Source organism: Musa acuminata, chromosome BXJ2-5 (assembly GCF_036884655.1).
Source record: "Musa acuminata AAA Group cultivar baxijiao chromosome BXJ2-5, Cavendish_Baxijiao_AAA, whole genome shotgun sequence".
In the NCBI taxonomy this organism is placed as follows: domain Eukaryota; kingdom Viridiplantae; phylum Streptophyta; class Magnoliopsida; order Zingiberales; family Musaceae; genus Musa; species Musa acuminata.
In genome coordinates, this window is record NC_088342.1 from 9,512,884 (window position 1) to 9,535,217 (window position 22,334).

The 22,334-nt window shown below is 41.2% G+C and overlaps 4 protein-coding genes, 1 long non-coding RNA gene and 1 other non-coding gene across 7 annotated transcripts; 3 read left to right on the plus strand and 3 right to left on the minus strand.

The window, feature by feature from the left end:
- The first annotated feature begins 237 nt into the window (after positions 1-237).
- Positions 238-4,412, plus strand: LOC103984872 (bifunctional UDP-glucose 4-epimerase and UDP-xylose 4-epimerase 1-like). Its single transcript, XM_009402437.3, has 9 exons — positions 238-533; positions 635-684; positions 1,670-1,805; positions 2,989-3,090; positions 3,236-3,463; positions 3,579-3,660; positions 3,749-3,831; positions 3,910-4,001; positions 4,200-4,412. The coding sequence occupies exons 1-9, from the start codon at positions 330-332 to the stop codon at positions 4,282-4,284; spliced, it is 1,062 nt and encodes a 353-aa protein (XP_009400712.2). The 5' UTR covers positions 238-329; the 3' UTR covers positions 4,285-4,412.
- Positions 4,413-7,353: 2,941 nt separating this feature from the next.
- On the plus strand, positions 7,354-8,227 carry LOC103984873 (uncharacterized). The gene has a single exon (XM_009402439.3). The coding sequence runs from the start codon at positions 7,427-7,429 to the stop codon at positions 8,042-8,044; it is 618 nt and encodes a 205-aa protein (XP_009400714.1). The 5' UTR covers positions 7,354-7,426; the 3' UTR covers positions 8,045-8,227.
- A 705-nt stretch (positions 8,228-8,932) lies between these two features.
- Positions 8,933-14,972, minus strand: LOC135612411 (shaggy-related protein kinase eta-like). Of its 2 annotated transcripts, XM_065108689.1 has the most exons (13): positions 14,710-14,972; positions 13,215-13,469; positions 13,014-13,106; positions 12,512-12,571; positions 12,143-12,415; positions 11,972-12,046; positions 11,147-11,203; positions 10,932-11,072; positions 10,063-10,113; positions 9,874-9,969; positions 9,717-9,800; positions 9,450-9,552; positions 8,933-9,377 (listed from the first exon to the last, which is right to left on the minus strand). In XM_065108689.1, exons 1-13 carry the CDS (start codon positions 14,767-14,769, stop codon positions 9,310-9,312), a joined length of 1,416 nt encoding a protein of 471 aa, XP_064964761.1. In that variant the 5' UTR covers positions 14,770-14,972; the 3' UTR covers positions 8,933-9,309. The 2 variants fall into 2 exon arrangements, with proteins under 2 accessions (XP_064964761.1, XP_064964762.1); XM_065108690.1 differs by lacking the exons at positions 10,932-11,072; positions 11,147-11,203 and having other exon boundaries at positions 9,163-9,377; positions 14,710-14,918.
- A 468-nt stretch (positions 14,973-15,440) lies between these two features.
- TRNAV-AAC (transfer RNA valine (anticodon AAC)) lies at positions 15,441-15,514 on the plus strand. Its single transcript has one exon. It is a non-coding gene; the product is annotated as a tRNA-Val (tRNA).
- Positions 15,515-16,242: 728 nt separating this feature from the next.
- On the minus strand, positions 16,243-18,586 carry LOC103984875 (protein IQ-DOMAIN 24). Its single transcript, XM_018826506.2, has 3 exons — positions 18,128-18,586; positions 17,183-17,380; positions 16,243-17,103 (listed from the first exon to the last, which is right to left on the minus strand). The coding sequence occupies exons 1-3, from the start codon at positions 18,542-18,544 to the stop codon at positions 16,417-16,419; spliced, it is 1,302 nt and encodes a 433-aa protein (XP_018682051.2). The 5' UTR covers positions 18,545-18,586; the 3' UTR covers positions 16,243-16,416.
- Positions 18,587-20,574: 1,988 nt separating this feature from the next.
- Positions 20,575-21,800, minus strand: LOC135612412 (uncharacterized). Its single transcript, XR_010486961.1, has 2 exons — positions 20,992-21,800; positions 20,575-20,840 (listed from the first exon to the last, which is right to left on the minus strand). It is a non-coding gene; the product is annotated as an uncharacterized LOC135612412 (long non-coding RNA).
- Between the last annotated feature and the right edge of the window lie 534 nt (positions 21,801-22,334).

The following is a 22,334-nucleotide window of genomic DNA, read 5'->3' on the forward strand; positions in this document are numbered from 1 at the left end:
TAGTAAAACTGTAGTGCGTGTCTATCACACAGTCAAACCATCCGCGATTATTTCACAAAAGACTTTGCAGTCGGATAGGAGAAGCAGTTAAAGATTTCTTTCTTCCAAATCCCGGTTATCGAGATTTTTTCCATATTATTCTCAACCTTTAATATCGCTTCTATTTCTCTCCCTTCTTTTCTGCGTGAGTGGGGCCCGTCTGTATTAACGACTTCACCGAGAACGTTCTCCACCCCCGCTTCTTCTTCTCTCCTTTAGCATAAGCCTTCTCAAACCCCTCTCTCTCTCTGTCTCTCTCTCTCTTTGTGTGTGCGTTCCTCTCTGCATCAATGGGGTCGGAGGGGAAGATTAAGGGGAGCGTCCTGGTGACGGGTGGGGCGGGCTTCATCGGCAGCCATACCGTGCTGCAGCTTCTCAAGGAGGGATTCTTCGTCTCGATCATCGACAACCTCGACAACTCCCTCGAGGAGGCTGTCCACCGCGTCCGCGTCCTGGCCGGCCCCCACCTCTCCCAAAACCTCCGTTTCCATCTGGTGATCCCCTTGTCCTTTCCTTTTCACCGGTTTCTGTACTATGGGTTCAGGAATTGTTACTGGATCGTGTTTCTGATTGGATTCTTTTTCTTTCCTGGCAGGGAGATATCCGGAGCAAAGACGACCTGGAGGAGGTTTTCTCTAAGTCGAGGCAAGATCTTTCCACTCTTTCTGGTGACCAAATTTTTATTTTCGTCAGCTAATCGTTTGCTTAAATTATACTTACTGCATTGTCAATGCCAAATTTCATTGAAAATATTCGACACCTGAAATTGTGATTATCTGAAATATCGGAATGCCAAAGCTTTATATTCATTGTCTTCTCCTACATGCAAAGGCGGATATTACGTTAGGTTTAGGATAGGAAAGAAGGTGCGGATTGTTAACCGTATTTTGATTTTGGAAAATTAGAGACAGCAGACATGCTCACTCGAGATTAGAATGATATCACTCAGCTTAAACATTAGACACATTCACCAATATAAAAAAGAAAACAGTTTGCCTACAACAAATCATTAGGACGCCTAACTTGATCCTAGGAACAAAGGCCCACGAGTAGTTCTGCCTGGCCACTTGACTGTGAAAATCAATCAGCAGCACAACCTAAAACAGTCTTGCATGAACTTTCCAAGTTGAAAGCCTGGGTTGGGATTGTGCAGCCTCTCCGAGTTGTACCCCTACTAAGGCCTAAGTGAAATTCTATCCTAGATTCATGTATGTTCGGGGCTTTGTTGATTCTATCATTGACCAAAATAATTTATCGTTTGATATCCATCCATGTCTTGGGTCACACACTCACAAGCTATAAACACAAATTTAAATTTTCAAGCGAGAGAGCTTTTCATGTAACTCTATTTTTCCAAAAGTAAACATTCTAGTAATTTTAAAATACATATACAGTAACCCATCAGAACTAATTTCTACTACAAGTCCCTTTCTTGCCATATCTTATCACATTCGAGTGGAAATTCTGTCTGATGCTACTCACATGAAATCAGTGGAAATAGTGATTGACATGCTCTATATCAATTTGACAAAAAGCTATGATATCCTTTTATTTAAGTGTTCTATCTTATTGTTTTTTAATTTTTGGGACATTCAGACCAACATAACATGCTTTGTATTTTCATGTGTAGTTATGATGCAGTAATTCATTTTGCGGGGCTAAAGGCAGTCGGTGAGAGCGTTGCAAAGCCCAGTCTTTACTATAACAACAATTTGATTGGCACCCTAAATTTGTTTGAATTTATGGGTAAATATGGTTGTAAGAAGGTTTGTTCTTGCAGTTTACTTGACAGTTTTTCTCTAAGAAGTAATCATATTTTACATACTGCAAGACACACTATTGCTAATATAGGGAACTACCATATTGAATTGCATTCACCGAGTTATGCTTTCCAGATATTATTGACTTTGAACATATGTGGTCATTTCAGAATTTCATTGATTTACCAATTAGTATTTTCAATTATGTTTAATTTTATACACAAATTGCCTTCTAGAAAGTGAACTAGGCAATTATGATCTGAATAATCACAAAGCTCCAAATCATAAGTCAATCAGCAATGACAAAATCAATCAAGTTTATTTTAATGATTTAATCAATGTTTTCATGAGAAAACCTTCTATATTAATTATTTGAAGTGAGCTCTAAGAGATTAAAACTGTAGTTACATAATCATTGATCTTTTATAAATCCAAATGTCATGTTTGCTCTTATATCACCATAAACAGCAAACACCAAGATCTTTTCTTATGAGATACCAAAGATCTGCGTCTTGGCTAGGATCATAAAGCATTTGGTGCCACCCTAAACAGTACAAACGAGATCTTTTTTCTTACAAGGTACCAAAGATTTGAGCCTTGGATAGGATCATACAGTGTATGTTGCAAACTATTGAGATTATTGATGATTTATTGTAGGAATTAGAAAGAGTTGTGATTTGTTCTCTGGATCTTCCTTTCACTTTTAAGGGGCAGAAGTTTTGCTTTGTGCAATATGGTGGGCATTCAAATATTAAGGATGACAATATTATGAAGTGAACATCCGAACATCCGAAGATTTTTTAGCTAGGGGCTTATTGTGGCAGCATAAGTTTCATTTTCTCATTCGTCATATATATCATTCTAGGTTCATTTTTCTCCATTTTCTTTCCTAATAGTAGATTGCCCAGTTCTAATATGTTCTATCCTTAATTTGCAAGTATAGGTTTAATAGGTTCAACATGTGTATAAAACAATATTCAGCAATCATATAGTTGGATATCGGCACAAGTCATGCTATCAGCCTGTAGTGTGGCCAACAGCATATCAAATGAGAATGGCACACAAAACTTTAAGATATATACAAATAGTCAATATAATTATTATCCTTTTCATTTGAATAGAAAACATTATTGACTTGGTTTCTTGAGCTTCTTCTAAGCTTTTGTAAGTTATTTTTTTGTAAATGAAGATGGTCTTTTCCTCATCTGCTACTGTCTATGGGCAACCTGAAAAAATTCCATGTGTCGAAGACTTTAAGCTAAAGGCGATGAATCCATATGGTCGAACTAAGGTAAGTTCCATTTTTTAGTTTACGAATTCTGAAACAATTCATGCATGTGTATATATAAGAAGTCCCACAAATTTATTGTAATATGTACTCTAATGTAGGTTTTTAAAACACTTATTCAGATCCTAACTTAGTTCTTTTTTATCAGCTTTTTCTGGAAGACATAGCCCATGATATTCAAAAGGCTGATCCAGAATGGAGAATTATACTTCTAAGATACTTCAATCCCGTCGGTGCTCATGAAAGTGGTTTAATTGGTGAAGATCCCAAGGGCATTCCAAACAATCTTATGCCTTATATTCAGCAAGTTGCTGTTGGCAGGTTACCTGTGTTGAATGTGTATGGCTATGATTATCCGACCAAGGATGGTAGTGCGGTAAATACTCTGCTGTGTTTGTGCAACTAATTTCTTTACGCATGTAAACCATGTAGAATAAGAAAATTGGAATTCTCAAAGCAGTGACATCAACCTCTTTCCTTTTGCGGGTCAGATTCGAGATTATATACATGTCATGGACTTGGCTGATGGTCATATAGCAGCTCTTTACAAAGTAACTACAGCAGAAAACATCGGTATACATCTACTTCCTCATGCAGTATCATGTGATATTTAATCCACAACGTTTTATCAAGCATCAAATTGACTCTTTATCTTTTTCAGGTTGTGTTGCATACAATTTGGGAACTGGGCTTGGCACATCTGTCCTTGAAATGGTCAATGCATTTGAAAAAGTAGTTGACAAGGTTAGGATGACTTTTAATTTCATCATGATCATAGACTGGTCAGATAAGATATTGATTGGTTTCCACATAATATTTCAGAAAATCCCCATCAAGTTATGCCCCAGGAGGCTCGGCGATGCTACAGCCGTCTATGCTTCTACAGAGAAAGCTCAGACAGAGCTAGGCTGGAAGTAAGTACCTTTTTTATACATTGGTGGTGACTCTTGTTGTTTCACCTTTTAGATTTGTCAAATACTAGTCTGAATAATTCATCTGTTTTCATAGTTAAAAAGTATTATAGTTGTTGATACATCCGTAGTGTCATGGAATTAGATTAACATTTTGTTTCTCCACAAGGCTGATGTGTTGGTATCTTACACCTATTTCAGAGCGAGATATGGCATAGAGGAGATGTGCAGAGACCAATGGAATTGGGCAATCAAGAATCCTTATGGCTACAGGCCTCGACCTTGATGGATCAGATATGATGGACAATCGATGGATTATCTTTTGACAAGTACCCACCACCTTCTGTTTCTTGATAACGTCAAATGTAAATATTTAGCTCAGGTTAGATTTTGGTAAGAAGACAGTTAGCAAACCTGAGTTGAAGCTCCTTTAGTTTTCGCTGTTTCTTCACCAGCCAGCCATTCCCAAGACTCTAATAAACTTATATTTTGGAATTATTCAGACCTAATCTCAGCCAATTATAGTTAAATTTTAGTCACAAATTTTCCAATTAGGAGTTGCCAAATATTTGATCATTGTTTATCCAAAAAGTTGGCTTTCTCTTTTTAATCAATCACCAAAGTAATCACTCTAAACTACAGCTTTACCTTTTGTACTGCTCTGTGAACCTACGCGTGGGGAGACTCCAATTAAATCACTAGCCCGTGCATAGAATGCCATCCGGTGTAGGATTGTGAAGTGGAAGTGACGTACTAATTTTCTTTTCGTAATCTTTGATTAAGTATTACGAGAATAGAGAAACAATAAAATGGATTCTTTCTCCAAGATCAATTTATTTAAAGTTGTTACACTCCAAGATTTGGGACACAGTGTTATCAGTAATTCATTGAGCTGTCTATGACTCGACCCATATCGAACCCATCGGGAAGCCAAACCCAATTAGACTCGGTTAGCGGTTGATGGACCTTTTACGACCTTCACTTTAAGCAAGCATATCTGCCCGGTCGTAGCGAAACATCGGGTCTTCGTCCACGGGGTGGGACGCGAGGGGCTGATGATGAAGGCCCTTTGCATGCGCCTCTTCCACCTTGGCCTCCCCGCCCATCGCCCCCGGCGACCTCCTCCTCGCCTCCTCCGGCCCCGGCGGCCTGTCCACCGTCGACGCCATCTGCGGCGTCACTGCCCGAGTGGTCCGTCCTCCTCACTGCCCGCCCGGGCTTCCGATGTTCAGGTCATGACTCGGGGAAATGTTCGGGATGTTTTTGGTGATTTTAAGTTACGATGTCAACACCTCCTTCTCCAAAAAAAAGTTGCATTTGTCTTTTTTTTAAGAAGTAATGTCCGGTTTTTTGACAACTCGATCATGTCTGATTTTGTCTAAGGATGCTTTAGTCAGTGAGGTGAAACGGATTTAACGAAATCTCATATTGGGCTTTAGTCGGTGACCCCACTCGAAAGCCCATAAATGGTATCTCATATTAGGCTTTTTTAGTAGGGAGATATCGTTGTTGTAAGATAGTATTAATAGGACTCTCTTAGATTACTCTTATCTCTTTTATGTTTGATTCTCGTTGCAAATTTTATAATCATATGATTGATCGATATCGTTATCAGTCTGTTCAATATGGATCGACCTATGATTATGTTATATGTTAAAGAGATATCTATCATCATAAATTTAGCCAGTATTATTTTAGTATAGGTTCACGGTCCTGTGAGCGAAGACAGAGTCGTTAGTGAATTATGTGTGTGAAGAAGTCGTTAAGGTATGATCATTAGTTGAGAGTTTAAATTTTTGAAAAAGATCAAAGTAAATAATATTGGCAGAATTATTTGTATTAATCATAACCCTGATCACACGAGCATTGATTATCCTTATAGATACTATCAAGGTATCATTATTATTTGGGTCAAGGCACTTTATCTCTTCCTCCTTGAAGGCTATCACCAGGTCACCCTCTGTCCTTAAGTGCTTCACAATGGTAGCTTAGGCATATGCTTTACAACCCGAAGAGTTATCTCCCCCTAAAGTGGATTCACCAATGATGACATCAATCTGTCTCTCCACTAATCCCTGAGGTCGAGGTGAAGATTCTCGGTGCTTACGAATGAATCACCCAAGGTGTTTCTGATGTTTGAGTTCTTCGATCTACTTTTTTAAGTTACAATAATCTTCAGTGTCATGGTCGTAATCTTGGCGGAACTAATAATATTTGGACATATCTCTTTTCACTATCAGAGTCTTCATGGGTGAGAGTCTTTTAAGAACCCCTTCTCTTTTATCTGTAGAAAAATTATAGTTCTGATTATATTCAGGAGAGTCAGTTCGAACCTTAGGCGAGATAACTCGAGTTATTCATTTCTCCTTCGTCGTAGTGATCTTAGGGTACTACACTTCGGCCACTTACATGACTCATGCTGGCTTTTTAAAGTATCATGGAAAGCAACTCCAAGTAGGCGTACTATTCTTATGCTAGGCCTTTTAATATGATTGGAAAGGTATGACACATTAGGGCATTCGAAATATCATACATTTTTTGGGCACGGAAGGCTGCAATGTATTCTATCGGGTTGGCACTACCATCGAATGTCTCTAACGACAGGAGGCAGAAGTTCATTAGAAATGATTCCTCCTATATTTTTTGGGTGAATGACAACCCTAAGGTGGATGCGTCCATATATAAAAATAAATAAATGGTTACTTCCCCTCTTGAATGAAAGTATTATGGGTCGAGAGCAAAACTACCTCGCTCAAGCATTTATTGAGAGGGTCGACAAGCGAACGTTTCTACGACATTCGATCTTTCTACTAGTGATAAAAATATTGAAGAAAGAAGTTGCCTGAGGTGTTTCGAAGGTGAAAACACCTAACTCACGAGGTGCCACACACACAAAGATTGAGGTCGAGAGCTTTTCTGATCCAATCTTTTTGACATCCAAATTAATAACTCAAGGTATATGAGTGTAAATTCAGTGATAAAAAACGATAATCCTTTCTTTCTTTGTATTGAAAAGGATAAAATATTTTATAAAATATTATATAAGAGGTAATCTCTAATTGTCTCCAATAACTTTTTCTTAACTTTTTATCCAGGTGAAGTAAGAGTGGATAGTTCATAATCGTTGGACCCTTGTTCACGTTAGCTAGCTAGTCGTGTGGCAAGTGATTTTCATTTTCTCTTTTCGCCTTAGATACATGTGAAATGATGATTAATTAATGATGTACTCCTATCAAGTTCAAATTAATTTTAAAATCTAAAACGCTTCTAATATTATTACAATCGTATTAAATTTTATAGGATAATAACATTAGTTGAAATTTCCATTAAGAACTAAGGAGATCACTCAACGAAGGAAGAAGATTAATAACGTACAATCGCCGTTTGTGGCGAAAGAAGAGTCCTTTTTGGGGTTGCGAGGATAAGGTATGAGCGGCGACGGCCACACCTCCGCTGCCGCCATGGCGGCCCAGATCTGCGACCAGATCCGATCCGTCTTCTCCTCCCCCCCTCCGCCCCTTCCACCAGCGCTCGACGTTCTGGTGGCTGAGGTCTCTGCCACCGCCGCCGCCAACGGGAGGGTCTTCGTTCACGGGGTGGGCCGCGAGGGGCTGATGATGAAGGCCCTCTGCATGCGCCTCTTCCACCTCGGCCTCCCCGCCCACGTCGTCGGCGACGTCACCACCCCACCCATCTCCCCCGGCGACCTCCTCCTCGCGTCCGCCGGCCCCGGCGGCTTCTCCACCGTTGACGCCATCTGCGGCGTCGCCAAGTCGGCCGGCGCCCGTGTGGTCCTTCTCACCGCGCGCCCGGGCTCCGGGAGCGGCGCGAGCCGGTGCGCCGACGCCGTGGCCTACATCCCTGCCCAGACCATGGCGGACGATGAGGAGGCGGGCGGTGGTCCGTCACAGGCGGTGAGGTTGCCGATGGGGAGCTTGTACGAGGGGGCGATGTACGTGCTGTTCGAGATGGCGGTGCTGCGGCTGACGGATGCACTGAAGCAGACTCCCGCCCAACTCCGGTCCCGTCACACCAACCTCGAGTAGTGGCAGCAGCAGCTAAGTGGAGAAGAACGTTTCGGTAAAAAATAAAAAAAACGTTTCTGATGATGATGTTTCAGGAAACGAATGTTTTATAAAACATGTAGTCTCGAAGAACACCGTTGTATTATTGCCTGCAGCCCAAGAAAACACTAAATCGCTGTCATCTATGAATCGCTCTTTTAATTATTGGATTACGGTAACAACGTACGATGTGGATAAGACCGTGAATTTTGGACGATTATGATCCGATATGATGTGTTTTGGGCCACTTTTATCGCCCGATAATAAACGACAAGAGTAGCTAAATTCCAGGCACCTTCCATTGCAAGGATGGAGTCTGGTCACCGCGCGTGAGAGTAAGTTGGTGAACTTTGGACGATTATGGACCGATATAATTTTTTTCGGGGCACTTCGACGCCCGAGTTGAAGACGGTAAGAGCACCAAAAAGTCCGGACACCGTCCTTCCGTCGGAGTTTGGTCACCGCGCTACGCGGTACGCTTAGCAGAATAAAGCTCAATAATTACTATGTTCTAACTTAACGATTCCGTTATAAACTTCACGGCGAATCAGATTTCAATTAATAAAATCTAAAATATCCTTCTCATTCTCAAATATATGTTTTCTACATGTCAATTAGAGTTTTGACATCATTGTGCCAACAATTAACTAAAAAATTTTAGTATCGTAGCAAAATATAGCTAAACTTAAATGTAGGAGGATAAATTATAAAATGATTAACTTTAGAGGAAAATTTATCGGTGTAATTTTGCCTAATATATATATTTTTTTAACTTAGAGACCCTTATAATGTCTGATTTTGCGACAAAAGAGAAATATAACAACAAACAATAAGCTGTGTCAAAGCACATTTAGATCATCAAACACTGCATACAATGAAATTTCGGCAATACTTGAATTAACCTCATAATGTGAATCTACAACAACTGGTAAGTGATTTATCATCATCCATCACATGGTACAAACATATATCTCTGAGAAACTAATGCTTCTCCTGCGATGCCCTGAAGCCTCCTTGAAATGTACTAAAAAATTCTCGAGGTTCTCCATAACGATAGGAAAAACAAGTGGGCAGATTTCTGCCTTACCGCAAAATAAAAATCTCCTTCAAATATGTTTGTCTTCCTACGAATCAGATTGATGTCCGATCGTCAGTCACTTCAGGGCTACAGACATGCGACGGATGTTGTAGATGTCATGCGATCCACTTTTGAGTTCTTCAGAGTACCAGCAGATTTAATGTTATGGTCATCGACTGCACGTCACATGCTCAGGAATTAGGCGTCGTACCAGTTCAGGGGAAGCAACTTCAAGCTCTGCAAACATATTTGGATGAGTTATGGACAGCTTTCCCCAAGAACCCAGTGAAAAGGAAAGCAGGGCACTACCTTGAGTTGTGAAGCTGAACAGAGGAGGAAGGGGGTTTCCATTCGGCAAACGTGTGTTAGGGTCTCTCAGCTCATCAAAGAATGGATGAGCACAGGCCTCCAGCTGCAGCATCGATGAAAAAAAAAAGCAAAATGATGACTAAATAAATGCAACATCATTCATCATTGATTAGAATGTGAACAATGCAGAAAAAGTCACAAGCCCTAGACAGATTCAAACTCTAGACTTAGTGCAAAACACTAATTACTTTGTTCAAGAGTACTTACAGATGTAAAACGCAAATTAGGCGAGTACTGAAGCAGCCTCGATACAAGATCAACTGCTTCAGGAGGTATCCACTTGTGGAAAAGCTGCAAAGGCATTATGATTTAATCATTTGTATCTATTAAACGATTTCTAATAACATATGTTACCTTGACTAACCTTGTGCCAAGGATGAGCTTTGATCTGAGGGAATTTGAATTCTGTGCAATTTGGATTCATACACTTGATTTCTTCTCGTGTTGGGGTGCCTAAAATCTGCACAGCAACAACAATCATATAGAATTAAGATTGAGTGGATAAAATGTTACTGGAGCAAGATGCACATAATACCATCTATGGATACAGGACCTTAATGATTTCCACCAGCTGATCAACACCACTTTCCCCAGGAAATAAAGGCTGCCCAAACAATGATGATACATTTTCAGTAAGAAGGTATCTACGTAAAAGATACAAAACAAAGAAACTATAGAAGCATAATATGAACTACAAGGTATTATCATGGATGATGAAATAATGGAAAAGAATGTCAGAAAGGTTTTTTCAAATTAAAAAAAAAAACTAATTAACTACTACCATGATATATTTAACCTTTTAGGGGATATGGCTAAAAAAGGGTAGCATCTTGCTCAAGGCTCCCGCCAATATATACATATCCTTACCTTCACAACCCAAGAAGCTATTTCTCATTGCCCTATTTATGCCTTTAATATGAAGATTGCTCCATATATCTGATCTTGTCATTTCCCTTTTTCCAAGAAGTACAAATGCACCCTAAGGGTGTTTTCTTTTTTGTAGTTCCTTAATCTAAATTATAACACAACTAACAAGCATTGATGATGCCAATAATATATGATAGAAAAATCCTATCTTTTTATTTGGCAGGATATACCTGATGTCAATTGGTTCAACAAGACACAACTGAACAGCATGTTTACAGTCAAACAACATGTTATCAGATCTACATCCACACCATTCATCCATTAAATCTCCATGCTGCTCAGGATCTTCCTCTGTACTCTATTAAACTTGAAGTTTCACAAAGTTAAGTCATTTGTTTTCTTCAAGAACGAGCAACATATAGCTTAAAAAGATAGTATTCAGTAAATTCTTTATCGTATGTGTGGTACCTAGATGGACAAAAAAACCTATGGAATCATCCAATGCCAGACTGCTTCATAAAATACATTTGAGTTTAACAACACCATGCTGTTTACCTGTCCTATGAGAAGCTCAGTTAACACACAACCAACAGACCACATGTCAATAGCTGTGGTATACTCTGTAGCCCCAAAAATAAGCTCAGGTGCCCTATAATACCGTGAGCAAATGTATGATATATTAGGTTCTCCTGGAACCTGAAATTGGATCATTAGATGTCAAAGATGAGAACAAATTCATCAAATGATCAATCATATTTTATGTGACCTACCAACTTTTTGGCACTGCCAAAATCACAAAGTTTTAATTGATGAGTGTGAGGATTGACCTGCAAAATGAGTCAACAAAACAACAATAGTATTACGACATCAAAATTAACATCCATAAGTGTTTCTGAGTTTCACATCCTCACTACTCGAAACAAATCATTCTTGCCATCAAGCATTTCAAGTGCAAAGCACCATGCTGTGCCCATAACATGTCAACCCATCACATGCCTGCAACTGCTGGCCTGGCCTTTATTCTATACCAGCACTATATCAGCATCTCATTTGCACAGAGTGGAGCAACACTATTATGTGACAGCCTACATCAACAGGTTGGCTACTTTCCTTCCCCCATTGGAACTCTTAACTTACATAAATTAACTAGTAGGTGGTTTCCTAACAATAGAGTTGGTAGCATTCAAAAAGAGTCATTAAGTTGTCCTAACTGACTTTATACAGAAAATGTCAATGAAGATTCGACGAAAAAAAAAAAAGAAAGAGACATATCAAGTTTCGAAGAAACATATCACATCTTGGAATCAGCATACTTCGATTAACTGTCAAATACAACAATGAACTAATCATTCAATAAATAATTATAATTCTAAGAATTTATGATCTAAGTTGAGGCTTAGCCACAGATATTTCATCCCCATGTATAAGATTAATATATCATGGTTCCTCCATATTCCATCATATTATATCTTCAACATCACAACATTATATCTTCACATAGAAGAGGTAAATCAACACTAAATTGCTTTAGCATCTAACGAAGAAAAGAAATTTCTCAAAGGATCTTAAAGAAAAAAAGATTATGAGAATCCCACCAACAAATTTTGTGGCTTAATGTCCCGATGGCACACCCCTGCAACATGATGAATATAAGCAAGTCCACGACAAATCTACACCATCAAACAAAAAATAATTATTTTAGTAAAGAAAGGACTATTAGCAGATGGTGGTGACCGTGAAACAAAGTTTGAAATATCAATATTCACCTGGTATGTATACAACTTAACATAAGTGAGAGGTACATGCTGGTTCATCCGGCTATAGTACTTCACGGTGCGATGAAGTGTCTCAGAGACATATTCAAGAACAAGGTTTAGGTAGATCTCATCTTTCTCAGTAGTCGAAAAAAAATAGTGCTTTAGCTGAACTACATTTGGATGGTCAAGTAAAAGCATAATCTGAAGTTCCCTGTTCTTGTATCTCTTGTCCTGTAAAACCTTCTTGATGGCAACTGCTTCCCCTGTTTCCACGCATTTAGCCTGCACCAGAAAAGTGCAATGAGAGACCACGATAATGTAAATTACAATTGAACAATATTAAATATTATGTTTTTACCAACCGAAGGACCGAAGTACCTGAAATACTACACCAAATGAACCAGTGCCAACAATACGTTCTGCCATATATGAGATTGTCTGACACACAGTAAATAAGTCACTAAGTTGACTAAGTTCTGGTTCCATCCAATCAACAAGAAAAAGTTAGATATTATGCAACCCCGACAGCATTCAAGAACATATAAATAAAACAAGTCAATGTAGAGACATGTCCTGAATTACAGAGCTACAAACTTAGCCATGCTCTAGGGAAAAGAATTGAATAAATTTCTAAATGCTAAGCCAAAAAGCTAGTTAGAAGTCACGGAACAAAAAATTATAGAAAGCTTAAATTAAAGAAAAATAATTGCATAAAGTTTTTTTTTTATGACTAGTACCAGCAGCAGCATACAGTCAAACTTTAATACTGAGCAAAAAGAAGCATGACTATAAACATCCACTAAGCTTAGAGAACAATGACATTAAATGGAAGAAAGAAGCAATTTTGTAGACCAATTTAATTTCAGAAACATAAAGGCACCTGTTTTGGCTGGCCATCCCGGCCACCAATTACTGTTGCAAGAATCTGTCCGGTCATAGTTCCTTTACCATTAATCATTGTCCCATCGAATTCCTGCAAGGGTAGTATGAACAATAAGAACTGGAATTACTAAAATGAACCAAAAAATTCACTTACAAATAGCAGGAATATTCTAAAGAAAAACAAAACACAGATCCAAACCGTCTCAATGTGGCCATCAGTTTTAATATCTCGGATTGTCATCCCATGCATTTCCCTCGGAAGTTGATCCATGGTTGCACCTTCAAATCTCGCAGGAGGTTCAGTGGTTAATGTGCTTGCATCAAAATTCAAATGAGATGAAGATATATGTAGATCCACGGTAGAAGCCACATCATCAACCATATGCTGCTCCACAAGAATTTCTCCTCCTCCCTCTTGATCAAACTTTGCTCTTTTGGTCGTTAAGTCCCCACCCTTATGAAACAATATAGTCTCACAATAACAGAACAGAATAAAATAAAAAGATAATATGGAAAAGAGATGCATACATGCAACATGGGTGTCTTTGCATAATTTGCAATTGCAGTACTAATTTTGAAGAAAATGCCTATAGTTATGTTTGAAGTAAAAGGAGGCTCAGACTGTATTGATCATCGGTGACCTTTAAGTCCAGAGATAGTTGTGTTTCAGTGAATCAGGATCACATAAATGACCAAATTGAGACATAGCTTGACCAAATATAGCCAGTTATATTCCATATGTCAAGGATCCAAGAAAGAGAAGTTCACTTAATTGAAATTCACTTGGCATACTCTTGCTCAACAATAGAAATCATCTCCGCTAGATCATTTTCGCTCAACTCAATATGCAACCTCAAGACGATATTACCTGGTTGTTGCAAGAAATGGAGCCTTACCCCACAAACAGAGCCTTATCTCCACCAATGACAAGGCCACAGAGAAGTACAACAGAATGTTCCAACAAATAAAAAATTTCACTCCAAATGTTTGGCAACTTAGCAAGTCCAACCCAGTAAGAAGTCAAATGAGCTTCTGGTCTTGATTATCTAGCTTCGATTGTGAATAAGAGGGAAAGATCTGTGACTAACTGGTAAAAATAGAAGAACAGGCATGTTCCATAATGATCGAAAATGGCTTGGTTTGGTCGCAGGACTGTTAAGACTTCACTAACCCCAACTCAAAGGCATTTTGTTTTTCAGCCTGACTAGGTTAATTAAATGACCTCAACATTTAGTGAGAGCGAATCATTTGCAACAGGAAAATGTCAAACAAAGTGCCAGAAGTTAAAAATGTATTACTTTATGCTTGTAAAACTTGTGATCGGATTACGTTGTAATGCCTATAATGAATGATCATTGAAATGCTACATTGTGGCAAATAGCAACTTTAATGACGTGAACTTCGCCAATCTGGACATTCGTGGCAATTGGTTGGTTATCCCTAATTATTTTGTCTAACAGCAAATCACTAGCAACATTCTGGGCGTCTATAAACAACAAAAAAACTTTAAATTACACCAAAACAAACAGAGCTAAAGATTTCCAGAAAACACCAGCAACATGGATGAATCCCCATTAATCATTGCACTCAAAAGAAAGAATGAGTAGATTCGAACTGAACGTAAGCCGGACCAACCACACCGAGGAATCAAGAAGAGAAAATAGGAGTAAATTTGTGATAGTTAGGAATCTCACGGGATCCGAGACCGAAGACCGCCCCGAAGCAATGCTCTTCAGCCGCTGCATCATGTGCATGTTTCGGCCCGCCGTCCGAGATCTCGAAACCCTAATCACCGGCCTCGACGAGAGCTCCTCCCCTCCCCTCTCTTCTCCTCCATCCGCATTGGATTGGGAAGAAGAAAAAGAAGAGACGGGAAGACGAGAGAAGAAGAGAGAGCGAGAGAGAGCGAAGGGGGGGAGGGGAACGGAATGCAACACCCAGTTCCTCCTCCCTGTCCTTCCTCCTCTCTCTCTCTCTCTCTCTCTGTGGTACTTTGGTTTTGTTTTTTGTTTTGTGCCTTTTGTTTTAAGATCAGAATTCGCGGTCGACGGGGTTGGAGGTCGAACCCACGTGGCATCGAACATGGCCGTACACCTTTCGGTTGATCGAGATCGGACGGTCAAACGCTGGGTTCGTGGTCTTCGCTTTTATTACTATTCTTTTTTTCTGCTTCCCTTGTTATATGATTTGAAACGCGCGAGTCGCGCTCCGCGACTCGTTTTCGGTAGCGGATTCTAGGAAACGATTTCTGTGACCAAAAAATATTTTGCTGCCAGTAACTTTATGCTTATAAAAAATTATGTGTACGTAACGGCCGTATCAGCTGCTACTTGAAAGGTTGTTGTGAAATGGTTGTTGATTTGGTTGCGTCGTGTGTCATCCGATAGTCTTATATATAATATTTTAATGGGAAAAACTGCCACAAGGTGTCGTGGTGTAGTTGGTTATCACGTCAGTCTAACACACTGAAGGTCTCCGGTTCGAGTCCGGGCGACGCCAATCTATTATTTTTATTTGTTTTATTTTCGATGGATTTCGTGAAATGAATTAATAATTAAGATTAAAAAAAGAAAAAGCCTTTGAGAAGAGCTTTGGTGATGGAAAGCTATGTTTGACCTTCCGACAAGTGCGGATAGTCTCCCCAAGTGGATGAAATTTATAAGAGAGCTTTCTCAATGTCCAATCGAAAAGATTTCCTGAACGTCCATCCAAAAGAAAAGGACGACTTAAGTCTTCAGTCGCCATTTCTTTCATCAGAAGGGCAATTTACCAAACAAAAAGCTAGCCACTGCACCACCGACGGGCTCGATTGAAATGGACAGGCAAGGAATAGACATCAATCACTTCCTGATGTGTCAACTTGAGAATCTAGTGCCAGGCATGACCGCCTGCTGATCATTTTTGGAGAGGAATCCAATCTCATTCTCACGCTTACTGCGAAGAGCCGTCTCACGGTAGGGCGTGTATGATGAAGACCAGTGAGGGTAGAAGTCTCCCTACCGGAAAGCAGAAAACCTTGCGTTCCCAATTCTTGCAAAGATTCTGCTGACAACAATGTAAAGTCATTCTTCGGTTTTATGGGTAAAGATGAAGTAATGGCAACGCAAGGGGACGATAACTTTTCATCTCTGGTGTGATTTATATTAGACTCTGTCATCTATACAGGAGAGAGTACTTCTATCCAAAGGAGATGTCGAGCGAAGAAGAACAAGTTCTGAAACCTGTAAGCATTGGAATCAGACTGATATAAAAGAGAGAGATTAAACACCAAACATTATGGATTCACTTCGCTGAATCCTACATTACAGCAAGACAGAAGCAATCAAAAGCTTACATTGGAGATCAGATTATCCAATTTGATCTTAGAATATGAACAGCAGAGCTGTCTGAGGTAGATTTCATCAGATCCTAACGGGCATCCCTGACCTATCCAACCGGCCGGAGCCCGGGTAGGCCTTGATCGAGAAGTTGGCGTGCAGAGAAGAGGACCTCTGAGCCAATGGCGCCCAAGGATCGTGCCGGTCTGGCCTCTGCTTGGGCGCGCTGTGAGACCGCACCTTCGCCTTCGAAGACTCGGTGTTCGCCATGTAGTTGGGGTGGTCCGAGTAACCACAGCACAGGCTCTGAGAGCACTCGCTCTTCGAGGGCGTGAACGGCCCCTTCCTCGAGCTTCCAGGTCGCGACGAAGCAGAGCAGAACTGCGGGCTCTCCCCGTACTCGCCGGCCTCGAATGGAAGCATCAGGTGGACCATAGACTGCTGTCCAGGAAACGACCGCTGGGCCCCGGTGGATTCCATCGACGGCGAGCCGGGCAGGGTTACGAAGCTATAGCTGTTCTGATCAGAGGTTAGCGTGGAGGATGAGGAGTGGACGTACGTGTTCCGGCGCTTGTGATGGTACTGTGGCTTCCCAGGATCCACTTCCAGGATCTTAGCATTCTTCTCATCGTCCACCGAAACACCAGCCCCCGTCTTCCTCGCGGATTCTGGGTCGTCCCAGTACCGTTCCTCCACCCACTGATCCAACCAGTTCCATCCCGCAGTGTTTGCTCGGTCCCGATCACCACTCGCCGGCCTCCAAACAGTTCTCTGCAGACGAGAATAGCATGATTCCATCGATGTGCATCCTGTGGTGCAAGCTTGTAGGGTAAACAAGATCTACGCTTACAGCATGGCCTTCGCCGGGGGCCTTCTCGAACTTGCTCCTTTCCGACCGGAGCACGCGGCACGCCCGGGCGCGAGCTTGGACTCTCACCAACGCCTGCATGCATCGCAGCGTCTCGGCGGCCTGTTTCCTGACGATGTTGCCTCTGACCAGTGCTTGCAGCTTCACCAGCCCTTTCAGTGCCTTCAAGGCCTTCCTCGCCTTCACACCGTCAACTTGTCAATTTACCAAACACAAGATTTCTCTAAAGAACAAAAAGGAAGCCGATTCCTTTGCAGAAGAAACCAGATTGAAGTTGAACCCCATCGAACCTATTCCAACCAAATTGTCCTAAATGTGGTTCTCAAGTTTAATGGGTCGAATGGTAACTAGTAGGCAGGAGGAGAAGCAGCAGCATCAAAGAATCTAGACAAAAGCAGTCATTTCCAATGCAAACTGCAACAACCAAATAGAACAGAGGATACGGATCCCTCCCTATACAGTCAGGGAACCGATGAAATAGATGAAGCGGAAGGCCAAAAGAGTTCTCCATTCAAGGCAACAAGGGAGATAGCGACTACAGACTGAGATACATGGAAAATTTTAGGTGACAGGATGGGATCGAATCACGCAAACCAGCTCACTCCACCCAAGGCAGATGAAAAGCACGCAAATCGATGCTTTTGGCGCTGCCCGGAGTGCCCAAATGGACGACGATTACGCGATTAAACGACTGCCGTCGCGTAGAATTACATCTTGCAGGTCTTCTGGGAAGCGATTCATAAACTAAGCTTTTCAAGAACAAAGATGATAAAAATCGAATTTGTAACAGCGGGTGGTGATTCAATGAGTTGAGGAACAGATTAGACCTTAAAATTTCGATTTTTTTTCCAGGTAATTTTATAGAATTGCCATCAACAAACACAGTTGGACTGCAATTGAAGAGATAAAGAAGGGGAGACTACCAACCAGATATCCCCGGAAAGCGGCCTGGATCTTGATCGCCGCCTTCTCCTCCCGCTTGCTGGCGGCAGCAGGGGTGAACCCCACGGCAGCCCTCCCGCTGCTGGTCAGCCGGACGACCGCTGCCGCGGCCTGCGCGGCTGCCACGGCAGCCTCCGCCACCGCCGCGGTGGCCGCCGCGACGGCGATCGCCCGCTTGTTCTGCGCCTCCTCGTCCGCCTCCCTGTACTTCCGCTCCTCCGTGACCGCCGCCGCCGTGTGCTGCCACCGACGGTGCTGGTGGTTGCTCCCCTTCTCCCGGAACGGCATCACGAAGCCCCATCTCCTCTTGTCCTTGGCCGGCCTGCCCTCCGCCGGGTATCCGCCGGGATCCGCCTTCTTCCCGCCGAAAAGGCGACGGAGCCACCTCGTGGTTCTCCCCATTCCCGCCCTCTTTCCCCCGCTCCTCCTCGACTCTTCCCCACGTTAACTCAATAGCTCATCTCCCCTACGACACGTCCATTTATCTAATTCTTCTATTTAAAAAAAAAAAAGAGCGCGAAATTGAATCTAAAATAAATCGAAAAGGACACGTGTGAACGAGAGGGTTCTTTTACTAATGGCTGTGGTTGATATAGCAACAACAAATAATTAGGCATTCTGCGGTATGGTTATTTTACTTTTATGCCCTTCGAGATCGTGGGCATTATGTTATTCTCTTTGTTCTTTTCATCCTTTGGATGGGACCCGCACGCTGTTGACCAATGGAAAGACGGACCCACGAATCATTTTGAATTCGAAGTAATGTTCGGTGTGTCGGCATACGATCAGGAAAACTGTTCAACGTGTGAGAAGACTCGTTTCCCCTCTCTCAAATGATAGATTTGAAGCCTCGTGCAAGATCGGACGGTCAGTTCGACTCGATCGATGGGGACCCCGGTGGGGCAGGGATGAGGTGGCAGGCGGATGGAGCGTCGGTTCTCGCGGACGCATCCCACCAACCATGCGACCGTGTTACACCGAACAGGAATATAGGACAGTGGGCGTGAGAAGGACGAGACCTGCGGTGCGGCCGCGTCTTCAATAATTGGTTAGGTAGCTTCAAACGAGCCAATCGCTCACCAGCTGATCCATGTCTCGCCCGCTGACGAGTCAAAGATGTGGGGACGACCTGTAACACGTCAAAGAGTTGTACGTAAGTTCTGGTCAAAATTGTTACATCGACACGTATTGCAGGATTCCTGAGGTCGTACTGTAGAGTTGTAACTTGAGCATGGGATGCAAACACCACATGCAAAAAATTATATGCTAAATAGGAAGATATCGGGATCATCATCATCATACAAGATCATGCTTTAATTAACTAGCAGGCAATAGAAATGTGCCAGACCCAATTTGGCATCATCAATTGGGCAATACTAATGATCTTACATATTACCACTGCCTTCGTCGCTTGGGGCACCCTATTCCAGATTGTATAACTCTTCAACCATACCAGCATCATAAACCATGCTCGCACAAAAAATTTGAAGCCTTAGAACCTCATAATCAAAAAGTTCTATCAAGAATTATACATCATCATGGCACTTTTCCTGAGACTAATCAAGTTGTCATAATCTTTTCTATACGGAGGTTTGACACTCACTCTATTATCATTTCTTAATAGAAAAAAATGGATTCCCTAAAGTATCACAATAGTGATTTCATATCCTCATTTACCTTTTGAATTATCCATGAATAATTTTTTTGCCTATTACAAAGCTCATCTCAATAAGACTATCAACAAGATAACTTGAACACCATAATTATATATTTCAAAGATACTTAAACATTGACCATCACTTCTAGCCTTATCATCATTACAATTTTTAGTCACCAACAAAATCCATTTAAACTAGGGAGTAATAAAACATTCAAATTTGGTGGTTTGCCAGCCTCATAGTTTTAAAAGGTTAATACTAGATCACACCTGATTCTCTTATAGACCTTAAATGCAAAGATTTTAAATCATCCAATCCAGCCACTCTGATTTTAAAGGTACAGCCACTGTGTACAGATCAGTAGAAATGAATGGATTTGTATATTGAATGATGACCTTGTGACATAATTTGTGCATACAGCACACACACATGATCATGCAAATGAATATCCAGCAATACATTTGCTTTGATGTTCTAAAGATACTCCAGGGATGAGGCCTAGTGACCACAATAGAATGTTGCTGTTGCTAGAATGAATTTGAAAGTTCTGAAATAATGCAAAATTCAAATTTCAATAAATTGCAAACTATCATCCACCAAAGCAAAATTTATAATTTTATGAGTCATCAAGCAACAATTAACTTGGAGGTCAAAGAGCACTTTCAAGCACAAGTTTTCACTGAAGCAGTTACACTATAGAGTAGTATGTCAATCATAAATACATCAAGGGAAGTGCATCTGAACTCAAACATGTTTTACAGGAAGCAGTAGAGATTCTTGAATAGAGAAAAGCTTTTTAAATTTGATATTGTTTGCAAATTTCTAGAGAGGAAAGGCTCAAAAGATTGGAAGCAGTACATGTAGCCAACTCACTTGTATAGCACATATGTGAAATGCAGTTAAATATCAGGGTGGATACACAATCCATCTTGAATGATTCAATCATATAAACGCTTTGATGTCACGATTCAGCAATCCAAAAACTTTATTGGAAAGGTCAATTTTGATCATTGGTGCCATAGCATTTCATAGTCGTAGCCCTGAAAATAGTTCCAAAATATTCTTCTACATGCTTTGACAGAAAGTAAATAAACATGCATTGAGATTTGACAAAGCTAATTAAATAAGCTATGATCAACAAAAGAGGGCAAATGAAGCAGAAGTTTGTAGTAAAGCTGTGGAGCCTCTCACCTAGCACGGAGATCAACCAAGAAACTCTAGAAGTTGATGCTGTCGATGACTTATTTCTAACTTCAAGGATAGCATCTGATGAATTAGGGTTCCAAGAACAGCAACGAGCAAGAATGATGATTAGCATTCAACGAAGAGATAATAAAGAGCAAGGAAATACCTTCGATTTCAAGCGATCAGGAAAAGTAATGCACAAGCCCACCATGGGGTTCTATCATTCCCAGTTGAGCCGAGGTACAAGGAGCGCTTCCAGCTACGAAGAGCCGCCGCCCCCATCTCCCGCTGATCTACAGATCCGACGGCGAAATCCTCCACGATGGCCCTCGCCTTCAGCCGTCGTCGTCCATCGCCTCCGGTCCCTTCTTACGGTTCCCTTTTTGTTTGCTTCTATATTTCATTGCAAAAATGTATTTATGTTTTATTTTTTACTTGGAAAACTTCAAGATGCAATTTTTTCTGAAATCCAAACAAGTAGTTTCATTTCATTTAGGATAGAGCAGAGCAGAGCATCCCCTGTTCATGGAGAGTCCATCTTCCAAGCAAACACCTCTGCTTCCACTTCTAGTGCTGGAAGTGATGCAGCTTTCAAGAAGCTCCATTTTTATTCCATGGTCGGTGGACGCTTCCCAACTTCGTTACAGCCATGCATGCACTTCTCAAGGTCAACAATTCATCCACTTGATCCGAATAAACGTCGACGTCAGGTTTGGTGGATCTCTGCTCCCTCCCGCCGGGATCTATCAGTTGGCAATCTCACCCACCCACCAAAAATAATACTTATTTAGCTGCAGCTCTCTCTCCCTCTCATGCATTTACCAACTCTCTTGACATCAAGGAAGATAACCTTCCATGAACAGAGAGGCTGCAAATTTTCTGTATCGGTTTATCCATCTTGTTAGTCTACCATGTTGACAAATCAAACTCGACTATAAATCCATCTAATCTTGTGAACCAATTTAGTTCTTTTATTTCTGAACTGAGACTAAATTCCTGGGTTCAGCCAAGGAGGCCATCATATCAGTTCTGAAAACAGAGATCAAGCTGTTGCAGGTTACATAGCCAATGCCCAGTCATTACAGATGGAGAGGTGTGGCATTGCATGACCCACCTGAACAGTGAAATTGAACTGCTTATACGAAAACAACACTCTCCGTGTGAATCACCAGAATAGCTTGCCTTCAGGTTGAAAGTGAAAGCTGAAAGATCGTACACCAACAAATGTTCATGAAAACTTTGTGCCGAGGAAGATGATGTTGTTGGTAAGTTCATGGCAGAGGAGGTCACAGCTCTCTGGTACATGGAATTTAGCAGTACCTGAACACAGTACAGTAATCATCTTTCCA